Source organism: Heptranchias perlo, chromosome 9, assembly GCF_035084215.1.
Source record: "Heptranchias perlo isolate sHepPer1 chromosome 9, sHepPer1.hap1, whole genome shotgun sequence".
NCBI classification, from domain to species: domain Eukaryota; kingdom Metazoa; phylum Chordata; class Chondrichthyes; order Hexanchiformes; family Hexanchidae; genus Heptranchias; species Heptranchias perlo.
The window spans coordinates 51,439,900-51,460,213 of NC_090333.1; the positions used below are offsets into that span (position 1 = coordinate 51,439,900).

The 20,314-nt window shown below is 42.5% G+C and overlaps 1 protein-coding gene across 1 annotated transcript in view; it reads right to left on the bottom strand.

Annotated features, from left to right (window-relative positions):
• pgm1 (phosphoglucomutase 1) overlaps nucleotides 1-10,793 on the bottom strand; it is an 83,311-nt gene extending 72,518 nt beyond the window's left edge. The window contains exon 1 of the mRNA XM_067990402.1: nucleotides 10,378-10,793. Within this exon, the coding sequence (XP_067846503.1) occupies nucleotides 10,378-10,626 (249 nt within the window). The 5' untranslated portion in view covers nucleotides 10,627-10,793. The remainder of the gene's footprint in view (nucleotides 1-10,377) is intronic.
• Between the last annotated feature and the right edge of the window lie 9,521 nt (nucleotides 10,794-20,314).

Genomic DNA, 20,314 nt, shown 5'->3' on the forward strand with positions numbered 1-20,314 from the left:
AAGCAACAGAAGGAGATATGTATACTGTGATTAGCAATGTAAGGAATTGGAAGCTAATAGAACTGTACAACCTCATCTACAATACAGGCACCACCCCCATGATCTTTTGCAATCCACCTTCATTCCAATACCAAAAGAGGCAGAACTAAGAAGGCTAGCAATGATCGAGCAATAAATCTCATGAGTCAAATCTTTAACGTTCGAGGATCACCTCCAGGAAAACAAGTACAGAAAAAGATTGATGACAAAATCAATGAAGAGTAGAAGGGTTTCTGCAAAGGAAAGGAAGCTAGAGAAGGTATTACGAATCAACACCGTAACCTGATAATATGCATCAAGATGACAGAAATGAAACATTCGGTTGACAGGGTTATTATACCTCTGTGAAAACTGAACCCTCTATGCAACAGCATGTAGAGATTAGCAATATCTGAAATGTAGACATATTATAGGATGCTCTGCACAAGCTTGATACAACATAGTAAAAACTGACCAGGCGCTCAATTTGACGGGAGCAGAGAAAAAAAAGAGCTACTGAGATCAGTGCCCAAAATATTGTGGTCATATCAATTGTAAATCACAGGAAAAGCTAATATGTGAATAGGTGATGAAGGAAAAACAGAAGAAAACACAGCAAGAGGAAGACAGATGTACACATGCCTCAGTGACATTCAAGAATGATTTGAAATGAAAAAAGTCCATTAGATTGTTCAACTGGCTTAGGATCGAGGATTGGAGATGGTCTCTGAAGAATTGCTGAGGGGAAAAAATGTGATTGGCACAAAAGAAGAAACTGAGCTTCTTGCGGTATCTTTAGCATTGGATGAGATGTGAGACTTCCATTTGAGGTCAGAGGAGATTACAATTTCGGATTTTTATAGAACTGTTTGTTTCCTCCACCAGTTTTTTCCTCCCGTTACAGTAGTTCTTGTGGACAGACCTTGCCCACTCTTTATTTACAATTAAGCACAGATATGAAATACTAAAATTTAACAAAATGCTAGAAGTATAATATTGAATGAGAAAAATCTAATGGTTTCATTACCTTTTTTTTAGTCTTGGGAAACAAAGTTGCAGTGACAGGCAAAGCAAATTCTGTAGATTTCATCAACTTAAGCCACTTACAGTACTGGCATAACTGCAAACTCTATCTCAAGCATAGAGTTAAAAATGAAGCTTCGATCTGATCATTCAACAAAAAGTGCACAAACCGATGAACTAAGCCAAACTCCCCCTTGTCAATCTAATCTTTTGAAGTCAGGGTTTCAGACAAACCTGCAATCATAAATGCAAACATCAAATGCTAAATATCTGATAAGCTTCACACTTGCACAATATATTTTAACAAAATTCAAACCATCCATTTTCAGCTGCTAAGATTCACTTGATTGATAAATTCCCAGACACTCACAATGGATTAACAACTGGTTCGGATAACAAGAAACATCTTCTGTTTAGATTAATTCATCCATTAGAAAATTTAATCTGTGAGCCAATCTCATGTAGGATCAAACACCACCTCATACATTTAGAGCTGGGAATCATTATCTTTGATCTCTTACTCAAAAGACACCAGAATTCTAATTTTAAAAAAACAAGACAAATGTATTTCAATGCCATCACTCCCAACACCCCACCCCAACTCTCAAGGTGGAGGATAGGTCCCATAGGTGTCACTAACATGGTGTCCATGTGAACTGAACCTGTGCATCATTCTTGACACGATAGCCTACCCATATAATAAATTACTGTTGATTTATGATGTATCATGGCCATATTATATGCTTGTAAAGAAGGGATTCCAGTGTAGCAAAAGTCTTTTTTTTAAACTCACAAGTTGAATGTAGCATACCAGAGTATTGTGATCAAATATACTGTAAAACACATCTCAGATATGGTTGGAGTCTCTAATATCCACAGAATCTTCATACATTTTTTCTCAGTTGCTAAGTATGCTATTTCTTTCACCAATAACTTGTAGCTCAGGTAAACAATGGAGTTCTCTTCTACTTGGTTATTCACCTGACCCAGTATGACCCTAGTTCCTTTGTCTGAGACATTTCTGTGAATCAGAAACTATGGGCCATAATCAGGATTGACTAAAACAAGATCTGTGCAGAGCCTCTGTCAACTGATCTAAAAAAAAGAAAATAAATTGCATTCATACAGCACTTTATCACATCTTCAGGACATCCCTAAGTGCTGTATATTGGCAAACATGAAAGTCAATTTGAATACAACAAGGTCCCACAAACAGCGAATGAATGAACAGTTAATATGTTGGCTGAGACAAGAATGTTGTCCAGAACACCAAGAAAAATCCCTTTACCAGGCAATCTTTACCGCTCGCTTGAGCTGTCAGACAGTTTCTTGGTTTAACGTCTCATCTGAAAGAAAGCACCTCCAACAATGCATCACTCCCTCAGGACAGCACTGAGGTATCAGCCTAGATTATGTGCTCAGGTCTGTGGTGCTGCTTGAACCCACAACCCTCTTGCTCGCATGAAGAATTGCTATCAATTGAGCTAAACTGACACAAAAGGAGTTGAAAAAAAGAGTCCTCACAGCATTGTAATCAGATCATCCTGATTCAGGAGCTGTTTTATGCTGAGGTCCAGTAACAGTACAGCTACCTTGCAGTTTAGTATAATGTTCCAATAACCTACTGTCCTGAAGAAAGCTCACGCCTGCTACTTTGTAGTCTTTGCGTCAGTATTTACAGTCGAAAAAGGGGATAGCACGCCGGAAATCCCAAGAAAACTAATATTGAATCGGGGACAGGGACTGGATAAAATTAACATAAGTAAAGCAACAGTAATGAAGAAAATAATAGCACTAAAGAGTGACAAATCCCCAGGACCAGATGGTTTCCATCCCAGGGTTTTAAAGGAAGTAGGTGAGCACATTGCGGATGCCCTAACTATAATCTTTCAAAGTTCTCTAGATTCAGGAACTGTCCCTCTGGATTGGAAAATTGCACATATCACTCCGCTTTTTAAGAAAGGAGAGAGAGGGAAACCGGGGAATTATAGACCAGTTAGCCTAACATCTGTTGTGGGGAAAATGCTGGAGTCTATAATTAAGGAGAGGGTGACTGAACACCTCGAGAATTTTCAGTTAATCAGAGAGAGCCAGCATGGATTTGTGAAAGGTAGGTCGTGCCTGACAAACCTGATTGAATTTTTTGAAGAGGTGACTAAAGTAGTGGACAGGGGAATGTCAATGGATGTTATTTATATGGACTTCCAGAAGGCATTTGATAAGGTCCCACATAAGAGACTGTTAGCTAAGATAGAAGCCCATGGAATCGAGGGAAAAGTAAGGACTTGGTTAGGAAGTTGGCTGAGCGAAAGGCGACAGAGAGTAGGGATAATGGGAAGGTACTCACATTGGCAGGATGTGACTAGTGGAGTCCCGCAGGGATCTGTCTTGGGGCCTCAATTATTCACAATATTTATTAACGACTTAGATGCAGGCACAGAAAGTCTCATATCTAAGTTTGCCGATGACACAAAGATTGGTGGCATTGTAAGCAGCGTAGATGAAAACATAAAATTACAAAGCGATATTGATAGATTAGGTGAATGGGCAAAACTGTGGCAAATGGAATTCAATGTAGACAAATGTGAGGTCATCCACTTTGGATCAAAAAAGGATAGAACAGGTTACTTTCTAAATGGTAAAAAGTTAAAAACAGTGGATGTCCAAAGGGACTTAGGGGTTCAGGTACATAGGTCATTGAAGTGTCATGAACAGGTGCAGAAAATAATCAAGAAGGCAAATGGAATGTTGACCTTTATATCTAGAGGACTAGAGTACAAGGGAGCAGAAGTTATGCTGCAGCTATACAAAACCCTGGTTAGACCACACCTGGAGTACTGTGAGCAGTTCTGGGCACCGCACCTTCGGAAGGACATATTGGCCTTGGAGGGAGTGCAGCGTAGGTTTACTAGAATGATACCCGGACTTCAAGGGTTAAGTTATGAGGAGAGATTACAGAAATTGGGGTTGTATTCTCTAGAGTTTCGAAGGTTAAGGGGTGATCTGATCGAAGTTTATAAGATATTAAGGGGAACAGATAGGGTGGATAGAGAGAAACTATTTCCGCTGGTTGGGGATTTTAGGAGTAGGGGGCACAGTCTAAAAATTAGAGCCAGACCTTTCAGGAGCGAGATTAGAAAACATTTCTACACACAAAGGGTTGTAGAAGTTTTGAACTATCTTCCGCAAACGGCAATTGATACTAGCTCAATCGCTAAATTTAAATCTGAGATAGATAGCTTTTTGGCAACCAAAGGTATTAAGTGATATGGGCCAAAGGCAGGTATATGGAGTTAGATCACAGATCAGCCATGATCTTATCAAATGGCGGAGCAGGCACGAGGGGCTGAATGGCCTACTCCCGTTCCTGTGTTCCTATGACAACTCTGAAATGGCATCCATTTTCACCCAATCAGGTTTCTGTTCACCACCCCACCCCACTCTGCCCCTCCTCCAACCCAGTGACAAAATCTTAGCCTTACCGATGTGACTTTTTTCCCAGCTTTTACAGTTAACCCTGCCCAGCACATTCATGACATGGTCAATGTGTTCCCATGTCTGAATAAAAATGCCAGTGTTATGTATACATTGTGTAACTTCAGTCCCCATGAAGTCAGAGTTCACCATAAAGGGCATCACTGTAAACTCATAAACCTATGCTTGTAGTAAACACTAAGTGCACTTTGGCTTTGTTGTTCAATGACTTGTTTGCCCAGATTGAGATCCAGAAGATACTCAGTGACCCTAACTTTGCAAGGATCATTTCTGCGCAAGGCAGAACAAATGCATTATCTTCCATTAAGTTTTTCTAACTTTCTGTAATCTACACAGAACAACACTTAACTTTCAGAGATGCACAGAGACATATTGCTCTCAATTTTTCAGTCATGATCCCAGTCTCTAAAATGTATAGGAATTACTACACATAACTGGTTTGGCACAGTATTGCGGTGGTTAGGGTACTGGCCTAGAAACCCTAAGATTGTAAATTCAAATCCCACCATTATGAAAATGCGTTCAATAAATCTGGTAATTTTTGGGCTAGTACCAAGAGAAAAAAAAGAAATCTGCCGGACTGTTGTAAAAACCCAACCCTGTCACCCCCATTATGTCTGGCCTACAGATTTCTTTCTTTATGTGGTTGACTGTTACTACCCTCTGAAGTGACCTAGCAAGTCATTCAGTTGTACAAACAATTGCTTCAAGGCAGACCACCACCACCTTCTCAGGGCAACTAGAATTGAGGTCTTGCCAGTAGCATCCCAAGAACAAATATCAAAAAACAACAGTATGGTCAAGCCTTTCTTGATTGACTCCACCGAGTTCTTATCCTCATCAGGAGATTTCCCAGACCAAGCCTCCTTAAATAACAACAAAGTTATTTGGCATCTGTATAGCTGCTCAAAAGATTTCTGTGGTACCTCCCTTGATCTAAATAAGAGGTCCAAGAATTTCTAATCCCATTCTTGGGGGTTCTGCTCAGGGTGTGCATGTAGCATTTAGCATGTAGCATGGCAACAGATATCTCCTACAGTCCATTCATCTGCAGATGGTGTAGGGTGGGGTGGAGCCATTTGATGTTGCATACTCGTGCAGTTGTGTGACCGCCTGTGGCATGAAATTTGTACTTTGGTTGGACAGAATTTCTTTTGAAAATCCAACCAGTGAAAACTAAAAAATTACTAGAGCTGCATTGGAAACTGCATCCACTTTGACAGACATAGGTACTACTGTGTCTGAATATCCGAATGCAAAGTCCACCAAACTTCTTTTCCCTGTGTTACTGTCAACTGGTGGTGGTCCTACTACACCTGTATCCACCTGTTTTTTTTTGAAAAGATACACTGATAATGTAACCTCATTTTTCTATGATTCCTTATCCCCTTTTACTTAGTATCTGGTACTGATTACACATTATACATATGTGGAAAATAACAATGGAAATAGAGCCACACTTTTCCTAACTTGACATTGCAATGGAGCCTCAACTGATTTTCTTCGACATGAATGGAAGGTATTTTTTCAAAATAATGTCGGCCTCACTTGTGGAGATAGAAGGGGAAATTCAGCAACTCTGTGCTCCCAATGGGAAGCTCCGCTCGAAGGGAGTGCAGGTCAGAGAACTGGCACTACAGTGTTGCAGTATTTCTGAATTGTGCCCCTTTGAATGTGGAGTTCTAAAATTACCCTATATGTTGAATGACCAGTATATATCCACTTTATTCAACAGCAGTTAATTATCCATTCATGGCATGCATTATTGCTGTTCATAAACACATTTCAAACACGAGTGTGGTCACAAGGCTTATTTTGAGTTTAGGTACAAATTGCTATAGAAAAAAAAATCACACTTAATTCAATACTCATAATGCACCAGTACATTCAATTTGTCACCAACAAGTGGCCCAACCCGTCCCACTAGCAGTGACATACATGTAACCAAATGCTGTACAGCTACTAGAAAATGCACGTGGATTTCAATGAAGGTTTGATTAGAAATAGCTCCAATGCAACTCAATGCGAAGGAATAACCTGCCGACACTCAGTTTCTAGATTCACGTGAAGAACGAAACCTTCACTGTGGACCTGTAACCCAGCATGGGTAATCACCTTTATAAGAGAAGGTAAAAATTGTGGGGGAAAACATACATATATTGAACTAACAGTGAACTCAGAATATCTGCTAGTGGGCAATTGATGGATCTTACACTTGCACCATCCTAGCATTTATTGCCACTGGGCAACCACACAGAAGAGGTGGGAGAAGAACAGCAAACTTCACTGAGGAGGACCGTGATATTTTGTTGCAAGAGGTGGACGAGAGGAGACACAGGCGCTTTGGACTATGTTTGTGCAAGCCTGCAGAGCCGTGGTGCTTGGAGGAAGGTGGCACTGGCACTGACTGCCAAGTCCCTCACCCTCATGACTGCAGAGCAGTGCTGAAAGAAATTCACTGACTTGTATCAGGTTGGCACGGTAACACACTCACCATGCTCTCTTTTTCTTCATTGCCCATCCTGGTCACCACCACATTCTTCACTGTCTTAAAGGCAAAACTCACACTACTAAACCTTCACATTGCACTAAGGTTAAGGGCACCTACTAACTCCTTAGCCTGCGCTATGGCTACACACCTCCCCTAAAGCACAAAACTGCCTTGCACATTCCCATAACACCTTCCTCCGCTCTAACATCTTGACACCCCCACATCTCTCACCTCACCTCTGCCATCATACTCGCCATACACTCCTTTGATGCTAGCCTAACCTTTATTTTACTTATATTGTTCCGGGAGAAACGGGCGTGAAATCCCCCATGAAAAGAAGTCCATGGCTTTCCTGGGGGGCACATGCCATCATAGCTGTGCTGCGGTCAGAGTCATCTTGCCGGGGCCAGATGAGTTACAGCACCTACAATTGTGCTCTACCAGCCCTAACTGCATACACGCACACACACGCACAAACTTCCAACCCTTGACTTCTTCAACCCGAGGGGGTCAAGGTTACTCCTTGTCAACATCTGCCAACCTTTCCTGCAGATTCACCACAGCCACCGCAGGAGAAGGAAGAGGAGGACAAGTAGCCATGGCAACGGAGAGAGGTAAGCCATCCCAACCCGTCCAATTCTGGCCCAAACCCCTCCTCCCATTTACCACCTGCATCACTGCCTTCCTCTCACCCAAGCACCAGCTGTTCCTCTACTGTTTTGGGGGGATGCCAACATGGAGAAATTCAGCTGCTCTATAAAAGAGGGCGTCCATCACCTACATGATACGTGCCCTAACAACTCCCTGGTTAATGGTGTCCTGTGGCAGCCTGGAAGGATATGCAATCGTAAACCTTGAGGGCTGCTGCAACTTTAATTGCCATGGGAGAGCAGTTGTGGCAGAGGAGCAAGTCTGCAAATTTTCATGATGAAGTTGGCAGAGATGCCCAATGACTTCCTTGGAGAGGCACAGCCTTCGGACGCACCGCTCCTCTGAGAGGTCCTCGTAGTACTGGTGTGGCCTGTACAAACACTGGGGAGGTTAGTAACTGAGGGTCTGCTGTCCTCAGCTATGCTGCCTGATTTTCCTGGCCTGGACACGCTGGTGCTGCAACTCCTCCATTATGATGGCAAAGAGTGCTATGCCGATAGGGAAACCCATTCTTGGTCCGTAGTCGATCCAAGCGTGGGTTTGGGAGTGGGGGACGTCCCAAAAAATTTTCTGGGAAGAGAGCAAAGCACGACCGTAAATCAAAGTGGAAGTGATTTGAAAAAGTTCCTTGGAAGCCTATAATCAGTAAGTGAAGTCGGTGCCCTCTTCAGCTCAGCAACTCCTCGCTTACAGTTGTCTGAAGTGATGGGGGAGCTGTTGGAGCATTTTTTGGAGGTGTAAAGTTACACTGATTGAAGGAACGACTTAAAGCCGGGTTACTACTGTGTGCTTGAACAGTGCAGCTATGCTTTAACAAGCTTCAATTTTTAAAAAATTGAAGAAAGTTGCGTTTAGCACAAAAACGGTGTAAATGTGCCCAAATTTCAGTCCAATAATGGAGTCACAAACGCATAAATGCTGAAGACAACGAGGAAATTCAGGGCTTATATTTCCCTCTTAACTAGATCCACAGAGGAAGTACACATTCATATGGTGCGTATTCCACTAATATCAACCTGAATTGGCATGTATGGCAACTCTATGAAACTCCCAGAAAATCAGGGTCAGTTTGAGATTTTTTTTTCTCTTCTTGCAACATACATTATTTTCCAGGCACTACTTTAAACCTGGCTGTGTATTAAATTTCAGGCCTTTGGACAGGGATACAAAACACTAGGGCAATGGTGGAATTTCAGAGACAGTGGGATTTTTATTTTTGAACTCTATCTTGCACCCCTGCTCAAACCAACCCTGGGATTTTTTAATTTTTGCAACAAATGACACAGTGCAGCCTACTGTAAACTCTGCAGTGACTTGCTCATTACTACACATTAAACTGTTATGCAATCCAGCGCGCTCTCTCTCGCCTGGTACATACACAACCGGCCCCCAATCACCCCGTTACCATAGCAACTAGGCCTGCAGGATCCCAGACAGCCTGTGAACAGGAACTGAGAGACATGTAAAAAAACCACAAACACGATGCATAAAAGCATCAAAAGTTTGAAATCCTTGGCAGGCGCCTGGTAACCTATACGGCTGGAATATTCTCCAGTATCTTATTACAAATAAGAAAATGTCAGAGGGCAAACTGTCACAGAGGTGGAGAAAGTCAGCGAGTTGCAGAAGCGCAACTTAGAAAAATAATTTTAAAATAAATTTATCCAATTAAAAAAGCTAATTTTGAAAAGCAATTCACCACACAACTTCCATTAATGTATACAAACTGTTCTCTGCGTTAAACGTATTGAAATGAACCCGAGATTAATTTACATTCAACTTTTACAAAGCAATTACTTAAATGCAGGATCTGCACAGAATCATTTCACTAACAGAAAGGGTTTGTAATTTAATAAATGAGCTTAAGAGTATATTCAATGCCTAAAACAGCAAACAATTATAATTTTAATATAGCCTCTGCTTCTTTATCACTCGTGGATCGAAAAATAAAAAATAATTTTTTAAAGCAGTTTCTCCGCACAGATCCTGCCCCTTTACAGTAAATTACTGCAGTGTTTTAATGTGACACTGAGTGGCTGGGTTTATAATGTAAGAGTGAATGAATCTGGGTTTGCGATGTGACAGTGAATGACAGAGATTGTAATGTGACAGTGAATGACTGTGAGTTTGTAACGTGACAATGAATGTGAGTTTGTAACGTGACACTGAATGACTGTGAGTTTGTAACGTGACAGTGAATGACTGAGTTTGTAATGTGACAGTGAATGACTGAGTTTGTAATGTGACAGTAAATGACTGTGGGTATGTAATATGATGTGGAGATGCCGGTGATGGACTGGGGTTAACAATTGTAAACAATTTTACAACACCAAGTTATAGTCCAACGATTTTATTTTTAATCCCACAAGCTTTCGGGGGCTTTCCCCTTCCTCAGGTTCCACACCGCCTGAGGAAGGGGAAAGCCCCCGAAAGCTTGTGGGATTAAAAATAAAATCGTTGGACTATAACTTGGTGTTGTAAAATTGTTTACAATTAGGTTTGTAATATGACAGTGAATGACTGTGAGTTTGTACTGTGACAGTGAATGACTGTGGGTTTGTAACGTGACAGTAAATGACTGTGAGTTTGTAATGTGACAGTAAGTGACTGTGGGTTTGTAATGTGACAGTGAATGACTGGGTTTGTAATGTGTCAGTGAAGTGCAGCCTGCAGTGTGTGTGTGTGTGCTGTTGTTTTACCCCGTTGGCCGCTGCGATCTGGATGATGAGTTGGACGACATGCTTGTTGTAGTAGCGGCCGTCTCCACCCAGCACCAACACCGCGCACTGCCGCTGGCCCGGCTCCACCGCCGCCGTCAAGATACTCTGGATGAAATTCTCCGCGTAGTTCGTCTGCGACTGAAAGACGCTGACCCGCTTCCTCAGGCCGCTGGTGCCAGGCTTCTGGTCGCCGAAGGGGGTGGTCTTCACCGTGAGGATTTTACTCATGGTTCGGGGTTTGAAGATATTTTTTATTTATTACTAATATGGGTTTGTTTTTTTTTTGCTCACGGCGCCTCGTCCCACCACAGCTCTTCCTTCTTGCTCGCTGCCGCTTTCCCCTTTTTGACAGCTCGCCCTTCCGCTCCTCCCCTTCCGACCATGTCCTGCCGCGTAGCACGTACACTACACTCACCTCACCGCCAACGTCAGTCACCACCTGTAAGCTGCACTGTGCTTTTCAGTCTGGCTCATTTCTTTTTCTTCTCTTCACCCCCCCCCCCCCCCTCCCACCCTCCTCTTCTGCTGAGGTAGGATTAACACATGCACCAGATCCCTCTGCAGCCTTCCCCAAGTGAGCATGTTTCATTTCACTGGACACTGTAGTCAGGTTATTCAACTGTAGGAGGCATCACAACCAAACCCTGATCCTGCCCTTTAACTAAATGTGTATGTCACACGCACCTTTAACCTGTTGGCGCAGGTCATGTTCAGCAATTTAACACTCTTAAATATCTACAAAAAGCAAACAAACAAAAAATTGTTGATGCTGGAAATCTGAAACAAAAACAGAAATTGCTGGAAACACTCAGCGGGTCAGGCTGCATTTGTAGAGCGAACAGATAAGTTAACATTTTGGATGTGGACCTGTTAAGTGTTTCTAGGATTGTCTGTTTTTGCTTTATTTTTAAACATCTATTGGCCAAGAACGCTAAATAACAATAGGGGCGATTCCACATTTTGGGGCTCCCAGAGGGGAGCACGGATCAGATAATCAGGACGTCCTGTCTCCAACCTCCACATCCTTCGAATGTTGCTGCGTGTCTCTTTGGCTGTGCTTCCTCTTCAACTTCTCTTTTCTCTGCCGTGTTGCACACTGATTTGGCCTTTTGCCTCTGCAATTTCTTTGCACTCATCCTATCACATTGCTTGCTGCCACCTCACTATGAATGGGTCTCATATGCCCATATGTGTCTTGTACTTTAGCCTTGACTCTCTCCCCCCAGCTCTTACTCACTGGTCCTCAGCTTTAACCCCTACATTTCCTCCTGCATTTGCTTATTACTTATTGCTTAGTGCTATTCAACCTTCCTGGTACCTCTCTCCTCATACCTGCTGTTGCTTTTATAGACTTATTTCCTTAATTATTCTTCCCACTCTTTTTTTTCTCAGCCTCTCCTCCTACCATTGCCCCTCCACAGATGCACTTTCTCAGCCTCTCCTCGTACCGTTGTCCAACCCACCCCCCTCCACAAATGCATAACTAACCTGTTTTCTATGCTTTTGCTTCCCACTCCAGCTGGCCCCGCCTCCTGTAGCTGCTTGTACTCTTGACAATGAGGGGCCAGGGAAGAATGGAATCCGTCACTCCTGGGCTTTTTCTCAACAATTCAGCTCTGTTTTGCTGTGCTAATGTGCCCCTCGTCCTGGCTGGAGCCATGCCTTGCTCTTGCTCTCCATGCCGTGGCTATTCCATGCATACTCACTCCTTATACTGGAGCTGATGGAGAACCACCTATACACATTTCCTGCAGGGAGCAATTGGGAGAGATGAATGGAGAGATGAATTACCAGTGCCAGCTGCATTCAGGAAAACTAGGACTAGTGATCATCTGCTAGGTCCAACCAAGAAGGTAAGCAACATTCTGGTGGGGGGGGTGGGAGAAGGGGTGAACAGCCGAACAGCCAGAGGTAGTGGTCCATATCATGACCAACGATATAAGTAGAAAGAGGGATGAGGTCCTGCAGGCAGAGTTTAAGGAGTTAGGAAAAAGATTAAAAAGCAAGAGCTCAAAGGTAGTAATCTCCGGATTACTCCCAGTGCCAGGCGCGAGTGAGAATAGAAATAGGAGGATAGAGCAGATGAATGCATGGCTTCAAAGGTGGTGCAAGGGGGAGGGCTTTAGATTCCTGGGGTATTGGGACCGGTTCTGGGGGAGGTGGGACCTGTACAAGCCGGACGGGTTGCACTTCAACAGGGCCGGGATCAATATCCTCATGGGGAGGTTTGCTAGAGCTGTCGGGGAGGGTTTAAACTAACTTGGCAGGAGGATGGGAACCTGACTGTGGATTCAGATGGGATAAAGTCAGAACTGGAAAAGGAAGACAGAAAATTATTGAGTGAGTCTGGAAGGCAGAGGGAACGAAGGTTAGAAAATAAACAACAGAGGAGTTTGCAAGTCCTTAAATGTATTTACCTCAATGCAAGGAGTATAGGAAATAAGATGGATGAACTGAGGGCACAGATAGACAAGTGGCGGTATGATATCTTAACTATTACAGAAACATGGCTTAAAGAGGGGCAGGACTGGCAACTCAACATCCCTGGTTACAGGGTTTTCAGACGCGAAAGAGAGGGGTATAAAAAAGGAGGGGGGAGTGGCAATTTTGGTTAAGGAAACAATTACAGTTGTGAGGAGGGATGATATTTTAGAAGAAGCATCAAATGAGGCCTTATGGTTTGAGCTAAAGAACAAAAAAGGAGCAGTCACACTACTGGGAGTGTACTATAGACCCCAAACAGTCAGAGGGAGATGGAGCAGCAAATATGTAGGCAAATTTCTGAGAAGTGCAAAAACAATAGGGCAGTAATAGTAGGGGATTTCAAACACCCTAATATTAACTGGGATATAAACAGTGTGAATGGTATAGAGGGCGCAGAATTCTTAAATTGCATACAGGAGAATTTTTTTAGCCAGTATATAGCAAGCCCAACGAGAGTGGGGGGCAGTTCTGGATTTAGTTCCAGGAAATGAAGAGGGGCAGGTGGAAGAAGTAGCAGTGGGAGAGCATTTTGGTGGTAGTGATCATAATGCAGTTAGTTTTAGCATAGTTATGGAAAAGGACAAAGACAGAGCAGGAGTTAAAGTTTTCAATTGGGGAAAGGCTAATTTTATTAAACTGAGAAGTGATTTAATAGAAGTAAACTGAAAACAGCTACTTGAAGGTTAATCAGTGTCAGAGCAGTGGGAGACATTCAAAGGGGTGATTCAAGGGGTTCAGGGTAAACATTTTCCCACAAAGAAAAAGGGAGGGGCTGTCAAATCTAGAACACCCTGGATGTCAAGAAGCATTCAGGGTAAGATGAGGCAGAAAAAGAAAGCCTATGATAAACACTGGGAACTCAATACTACGGAAAGCTTAGAGGAGTATACTAAGTGCAGGGGTGAAGTTAAAAAGGAAATTAGGAAAGCAAAGAGAGGGCATGAAAAAATATTAGCAGGTAAAATCATAGAAAACCCAAAGATGTTTTATAAATATGTTAAGAGCAAGAGGATAACTAACGAAAGAGTAGGGCCTATTAGAGACCAAAAAGGTAAACTATGTGTGGAGGTGGAAGATGTGGGTATGGTTCTTAATGAATACTTTGCATCTGTCTTCACAAAGGAGAGGGATAATGCAGGGATTGAAGTTAAGGAGGAGGAGTGTGAAATATTGGATGGGATAAACATAGTGAGAGGAAGCATTAAGGGGATCAGCAACTTTGAAAGTGGATAAATCACCAGGGCCGGATGAAATGTATCCCAAGCTGTTAAAAGAAGCCAGGGAAGAAATAGCGGAGGTTTTAACAATCATTTTCCAAACTTCACTGGATACAGGCGTAGTGCCGGATGATTGGAGGACTGCTAACATTGTACTGTTGTTTAAAAAGGGAGCGAAGGATAGACCGAGTAATTACAGGCCAGTCAGCTTAACCTTGGTGGTGGTGAATTATTGGAATCAATTCTGAGGGACAGGATAAACTGTCACTTAGAAAGGCATGGACTAATCAAGGACAGTCAGCACGGATTTGTTAAGGGGAGGTCGTGTCTGACTAACTTGATTGAATTTTTTGAGGAGGTGACAAGGAGGATCGATGAAGGTAGCGTAATTGATGTAATCTACATGGATTTTAGCAGGGCTTTTGACAAGGTCCCGCATGGCAGATTGGTCAAAAAAGTAAAGGCCCATGGGATCCAAGGGAATGTGGCAAATTGGATCCAAAATTGGCTCAGTGGCAGGAAGCAAAGGGTAATGGTCGACGAGTGTTTTTGCAACTGGAAGGCTGTTTCCAGTGGGGTACCGCAGGGCTCGATACTAGATCCTTTGCTTTTTGTGGTATACATTAACGATTTGGACATATACGTAAGGGGCATGATTAAAAAGTTTGCAGATGACACAAAGATAGGCCGTGTGGTTGATAGTGAGGAGGAAAGCTATAGACTGCAGGAAGATATCAATGGACTGGTCAGATGTGCAGAAAATTGGCAAATGGAGTTCAATCTGGAGAAGTGTGAGGTAATGCATTTGGGGAGAGCAAACAAGGTAAGGGAATACCTAGAGGGTGGTGGGGGTCTGGAACTCACTGCCTGAGAGGGAGGTGGAGGCAGAAACCCTCAACTCATTAAAAAAATACCTGGATGTGCACCTGAAGATCCTTGACCTGCAGGGCTATGGACCAAATGCAGGAAAGTGGGATTAGGCTGGGTGGCTCGTTTCTCAGCTGGCGCGGACACGATGGGCCGAATGGCCTCCTTCTGTGCCGTAAATTTTCTATGATTCTATGTAACTTACCTAAATGTGGAGCCGTGAGGAGCAGGATCCAACATTAAACCAATCACCGCTGTTCCCTGCCCCCCCAATCGCTGACACTCCCGCTCTGAACCCCAATCTGGGAGCTGTAACAATAAAACCTTTCTTGTATGTACTGGATACTGTGTTCTTGTATGTGATGCCACATGCATTTCTCCTATGTTTTGGGAAATGGACTGATAAGTACTCTGGTGAGATGAGGCCTATTGTAAACCAACAATTATACATATAATGAATGAATGAACAGAATACCATTTTCACTAAAATTACCTGTGCCCTATTGCTCCTTATAATTTATTATTTCACATATTACACTAACTTTGCACCTTTGATATGAGCCTTGCTCATTTTACAAGTCAGTATCGCTGAGCTGACTGGCACTAATTTTGAAAACTAGGCCTCTTTGACTGTCTCAGACACAAATGTCTTGCAGACTACCTTGCCCAGAGAGAGATGGACAAAGCTGATCTCTGACTCTTCCCTCAGCTCTGTGTTGTCAACGACTGGCTCACAGAGCTGCCAATCAAAATTATCACTTTGACTGAGGAACTTCTCCATCCATGGCAACTACATTGATTGTTTAACTATATCTTCTGCTGTGCTCAATGAATGAAACCAATCCAGCATTATGGGTGCAAACATCTCTAGAATGTGTTAATAACCCTCTTCTATAAAACTGGTATTGTACTGTCAGTATTCACAATTCTGTTAATTACTTTGTCTGGTACCCCAACTGATGGACCTAATAAACATCCTATATTATTTTTGTGTTTCTGGGAGTTAACCCCTTGTGAACTAAATTTAACTTTATAACATCATAATATAAATTAACTCCTTCCTTCCTGGCCAGATAGGTAAAAATCTTGAAATTCAATAAGGGTTTTGTTCTTTTTTTGGCTTCCAAGCAAGAAAACTGATGTCTGTAAACAGTCCAGTGTCATCTGTTTACGAACGTACAAAAACGACGTGCTGGAAAATACCAGCTTGTCCATCAAGCCTGCCTCACACTCAGCATCATGACTAGACACTTCCTATCCCCCCTCCCAACAACCATTTGCCATGCAATCTCCTGGGAGAGACAAAAAAACATTTTTTAAAAATCCAAGGCGAATAAGAGAAAAAAAAATCTGCAAAATTCCTCTCCAACGCCTTCAGGTGATCGAAACCAGTCCAGAAGATCACATTGACCACGCGTACATTAACTGTTAATCCACTTCCTTTTTATATGATGCAATCTCTTCCCCAGCCACGAACTGGTCCAGCTCCCTCTTGAAGGTGTGCAGAGTGTCAGTGTGTGGAAAACCATAAAGAAATGCCTAACCAAATTAACTTTCTAATACACCTAAACCATAAAGCTGAAAAGCATGATGGATAAGTTGACCATGTTAGCTGACCAGCTAAATATAACAGAAAGAATGTATGTTTTAGTTCTCACCAAAGACACACAGAAGAGCTATTGTCTGCTTATGAGATAACTGTCTAACAGAAATGAATGACCATATAGCCTTGAGACTGAGTACAGAACTGATAATAAAGACAGTTTCTTAGGGGAAAGGCACTTTCCCAGGCCTGTGTTCAAAAATCACGAGGCAGTCATGAGGAACCAGAGGGTGGGTTCCCTATTTTGATTGACTAACCACTTGAACCAATAAAGAATGTACGTGTACACCCATATTCTACGACAGGTGCGCGTAACTGAATTAACTGTATAAAAGTTAACTGTTTCCTCTGTTCAGTGAAGAGGTTATTCTGCCCATTGTGCAGAATATGCTTCCCTTGTATACAAGCTTCTTTTAATAAATTCTTACTTGTCTGAAAATAAGCGTTTGGAGTTAATGCATTGTATATAATAGGTAATAAAGTTTTTGACAAGTGCACGCAACAAGCTGGCGACACATTCCAACTTGCTAGAGAATGCCGTTCCTATATTTGAGGGATCATACAAAAATTGGTGTGAGAGTCTTTGTTTAACCTTCCCCTATCTCATAAATATTTATGTTTTACATCCTGAGAAGTTGTAATTTCTGTCACCATTAAAAGCTTTGAATTGCAGAAGCCAGGAAGTATTCACTTTGATGAATGTAAATATCTGTTTCTGTGCAATGTACTTGTGCTACAGATGAAATCATTTCAGGTACTTTTATACTGACATTGTACCATAACAGCAGATACATGGTATTCATGTTGCCAGTGGTACATTATCAATATAAAAAATTCAAACTTCACACATCCAATGATGTTCAGGATGGACCCAACACTTCCTGGGATTGCTTCTTGTTGGCCCTCCCATTTGGACTGATGGTGACTGGCAGCACATTGGTAAAGTAAAACCAGGAGAGCGCGCCTAAGAATTCATTTATTCTTGCTTCAGTAATGGTCGCCCAGCACCTTTATCCACCATTGTGAAAGTGTGCTTAGACTGTTAATCCTCACAGAAACTACTAAACAGTGAATAAAGTGGCACTTAAAGGGGAAAGTCCAGGGAGAATGTTTATATTTAAGGTACTCTGAAATATCTGAAAAATATATGAAGATATTTGCTACCATTTTATAAAACAGGTTGAATTTCCTCCTTCCCTCTAGAGCCATTCTGATAATATTACTTATGAATAGGAGCCACCTGCATCCCAGAGCAGCCTCATTTATTTTAACATTGATCACAATTTCAGACTAGCCTTGGAACCAGCCTGAGCCACCCAAAGTTTAATGCATGCTTTGCCAAAGTCGTCAGTGAGTTGTGGTCAATGCCATAAGTGCAATACAAATTTTAACTCCATAATATATTCGGTATTTTACTCCCCTCCCCCCCAAATTTTATTTTTTTCCCCTTTCCTCCCCTCTTGTGAAGGCCCTGGCTAATACTGTGATAGGGGAAGTTTTTCCAAGTTAACGGTCTTGTATTTGTTGTTGTAATAGTAGTTGTCATCATTGTCATCATCATTCAAAAAGCACCAGCATCTTTCTGATACTTTACCCAAGTGACCATTCCTCACATATGAGCCTGGACAGTGAGTGTTGGCAAGCTGTTTAACCACGTCTAACATCGCATCCGAGCCCAAACCTATCCACACCTGAAAGATGCATAAGCAAACTTTCAGCTTGTTTAGCACAGATCTGAGGTCAAACCTGGGACCTCCTTAGTCTGTATAGCTCAATGCCACACTGCGTGTGTATTTACCCACTGAGCCATTGGGACAAGTCCAAATGTATCAAAGTTTGTATGAATTCCTATTGAGGAGCAAATATGTAAGGAGATTACAGACAGCGGCAAGAAAAATAGGGTGGTAATAGTAGGGGACTTTAACTTTCCCAACATTGACTGGGACAGCCATAGCATTAGGGGCTTGGATGGAGAGAAATTTGTTGAGTGTATTCAGGAGGAATTTCTCATTCAGTATGTGGATGGCCCGACTAGAGAGGGGGCAAAACTTGACCTCCTCTTGGGAAATAAGGAAGGGCAGGTGACAGAAGTGTTAGTGAGGGATCACTTTGGGACCAGTGATCATAATTCCATTAGTTTTAAGATAGCTATGGAGAATGATAGGTCTGGCCCAAAAGTTAAAATTCTAAATTGGGGAAAGGCCAATTTTGATGGTATTAGACAGGAACTTTCAGAAGTTGATTGGGAGAGTCTGTTGGCAGGCAAAGGGACGTCTGGTAAGTGGGAGGCTTTCAAAAGTGTGTTAACCAGGGTTCAGGGTAAGCACATTCCTTATAAAGTGAAGGGCAAGGCTGGTAGAAGTAGGGAACCTTGGATGACTCGGGAGATTGAGGCCCTAGTCAAAAAGAAGGAGGCATATGACATGCATGGACAGCTGGGATCAAGTGGATCCCTTGAAGAGTATAGAGATTGCCGGAGTAGAGTTAAGAGAGAAATCAGGAGGGCAAAAAGGGGACATGAGATTGCTTTGGCAGATAAGGCAAAGGAGAATCCAAAGAGCTTCTACAAATACATAAAGGGCAAAAGAGTAACTAGGGAGAGAGTAGGGCCTCTTAAGAATCAACAAGGTCATCTATGTGCGGAACCACAAGAGATGGGTGAGATCCTAAATGAATATTTCACATCGGTATTTACGGTTGAGAAAGGCATGGATGTTAGGGAACTTGGGGAAATAAATAGTGATGTCTTGAGGAGTGTACATATTACAGAGAGGGAGGTGCTGGAAGTCTTAACGCGCATCAAGGTAGATAAATCTCCCGGACCTGATGAAATGTATCAAAGGACGTTATGGGAGGTTAGGGAGGAAATTGCGGACCCCCTAGCAGAGATATTTGAATCATCGACAGCTACAGGTGAGGTGCCTGAATTTTGGAGGGTAGCAAATGTTGTGCCTTTGTTTAAGAAGGGCGGCAGGGAAAAGCCTGGGAACTACAGACCGGTGAGCCTGACATCTGTAGTGGGTAAGATGTTAGAGGGTATTCTGAGAGACAGGATCTACAGGCATTTAGAGAGGCAGGGACTGATTAGGAACAGTCAGCATGGTTTTGTGAGAGGAAAATCATGTCTCACGAATTTGATTGAGTTTTTTGAAGGGGTAACCAAGAAGATAGATGAGGGCTATGCAGTAGACGTGGTCGACATGGACTTTAGCAAAGCCTTTGACAAGGTACCGCTTGGTAGGTTGTTATACAAGGTTAAATCTCACGGGATCCAAGGTGAGGTAGCCAATTGGATACAAAATTGGCTTGACGACAGAAGACAGAGGGTGGTTGTAGAGGGTTGTTTCTCAGACTGGAGGCTTGTGACCAGCGGTGTGCCTCAGGGATCGGTGCTGGGTCCGCTGTTATTTGTTATTTATATTAATGATTTGGATGAGAATTTAGGAGGAATGGTTAGTAAGTTTGCAGATGACACCAAGATTGGTGGCATTGTGGACAGTGAAGAAGGTTATCTAGGATTGCAACGGGATCTTGATAAATTGGGCCAGTGGGCCGATGAATGGCAGATGGAGTTTAATTTAGATAAATGTGAGGTGATGCATTTTGGTAGATCAAATCAGACCAGGACCTACTCCGTTAATGGTAGGGCGTTGGGGAGAGTTATAGAACAAAGAGATCTAGGAGTACAGGTTCATAGCTCCTTGAAAGTGGAGTCACAGGTGGATGGGGTGGTGAAGAAGGCATT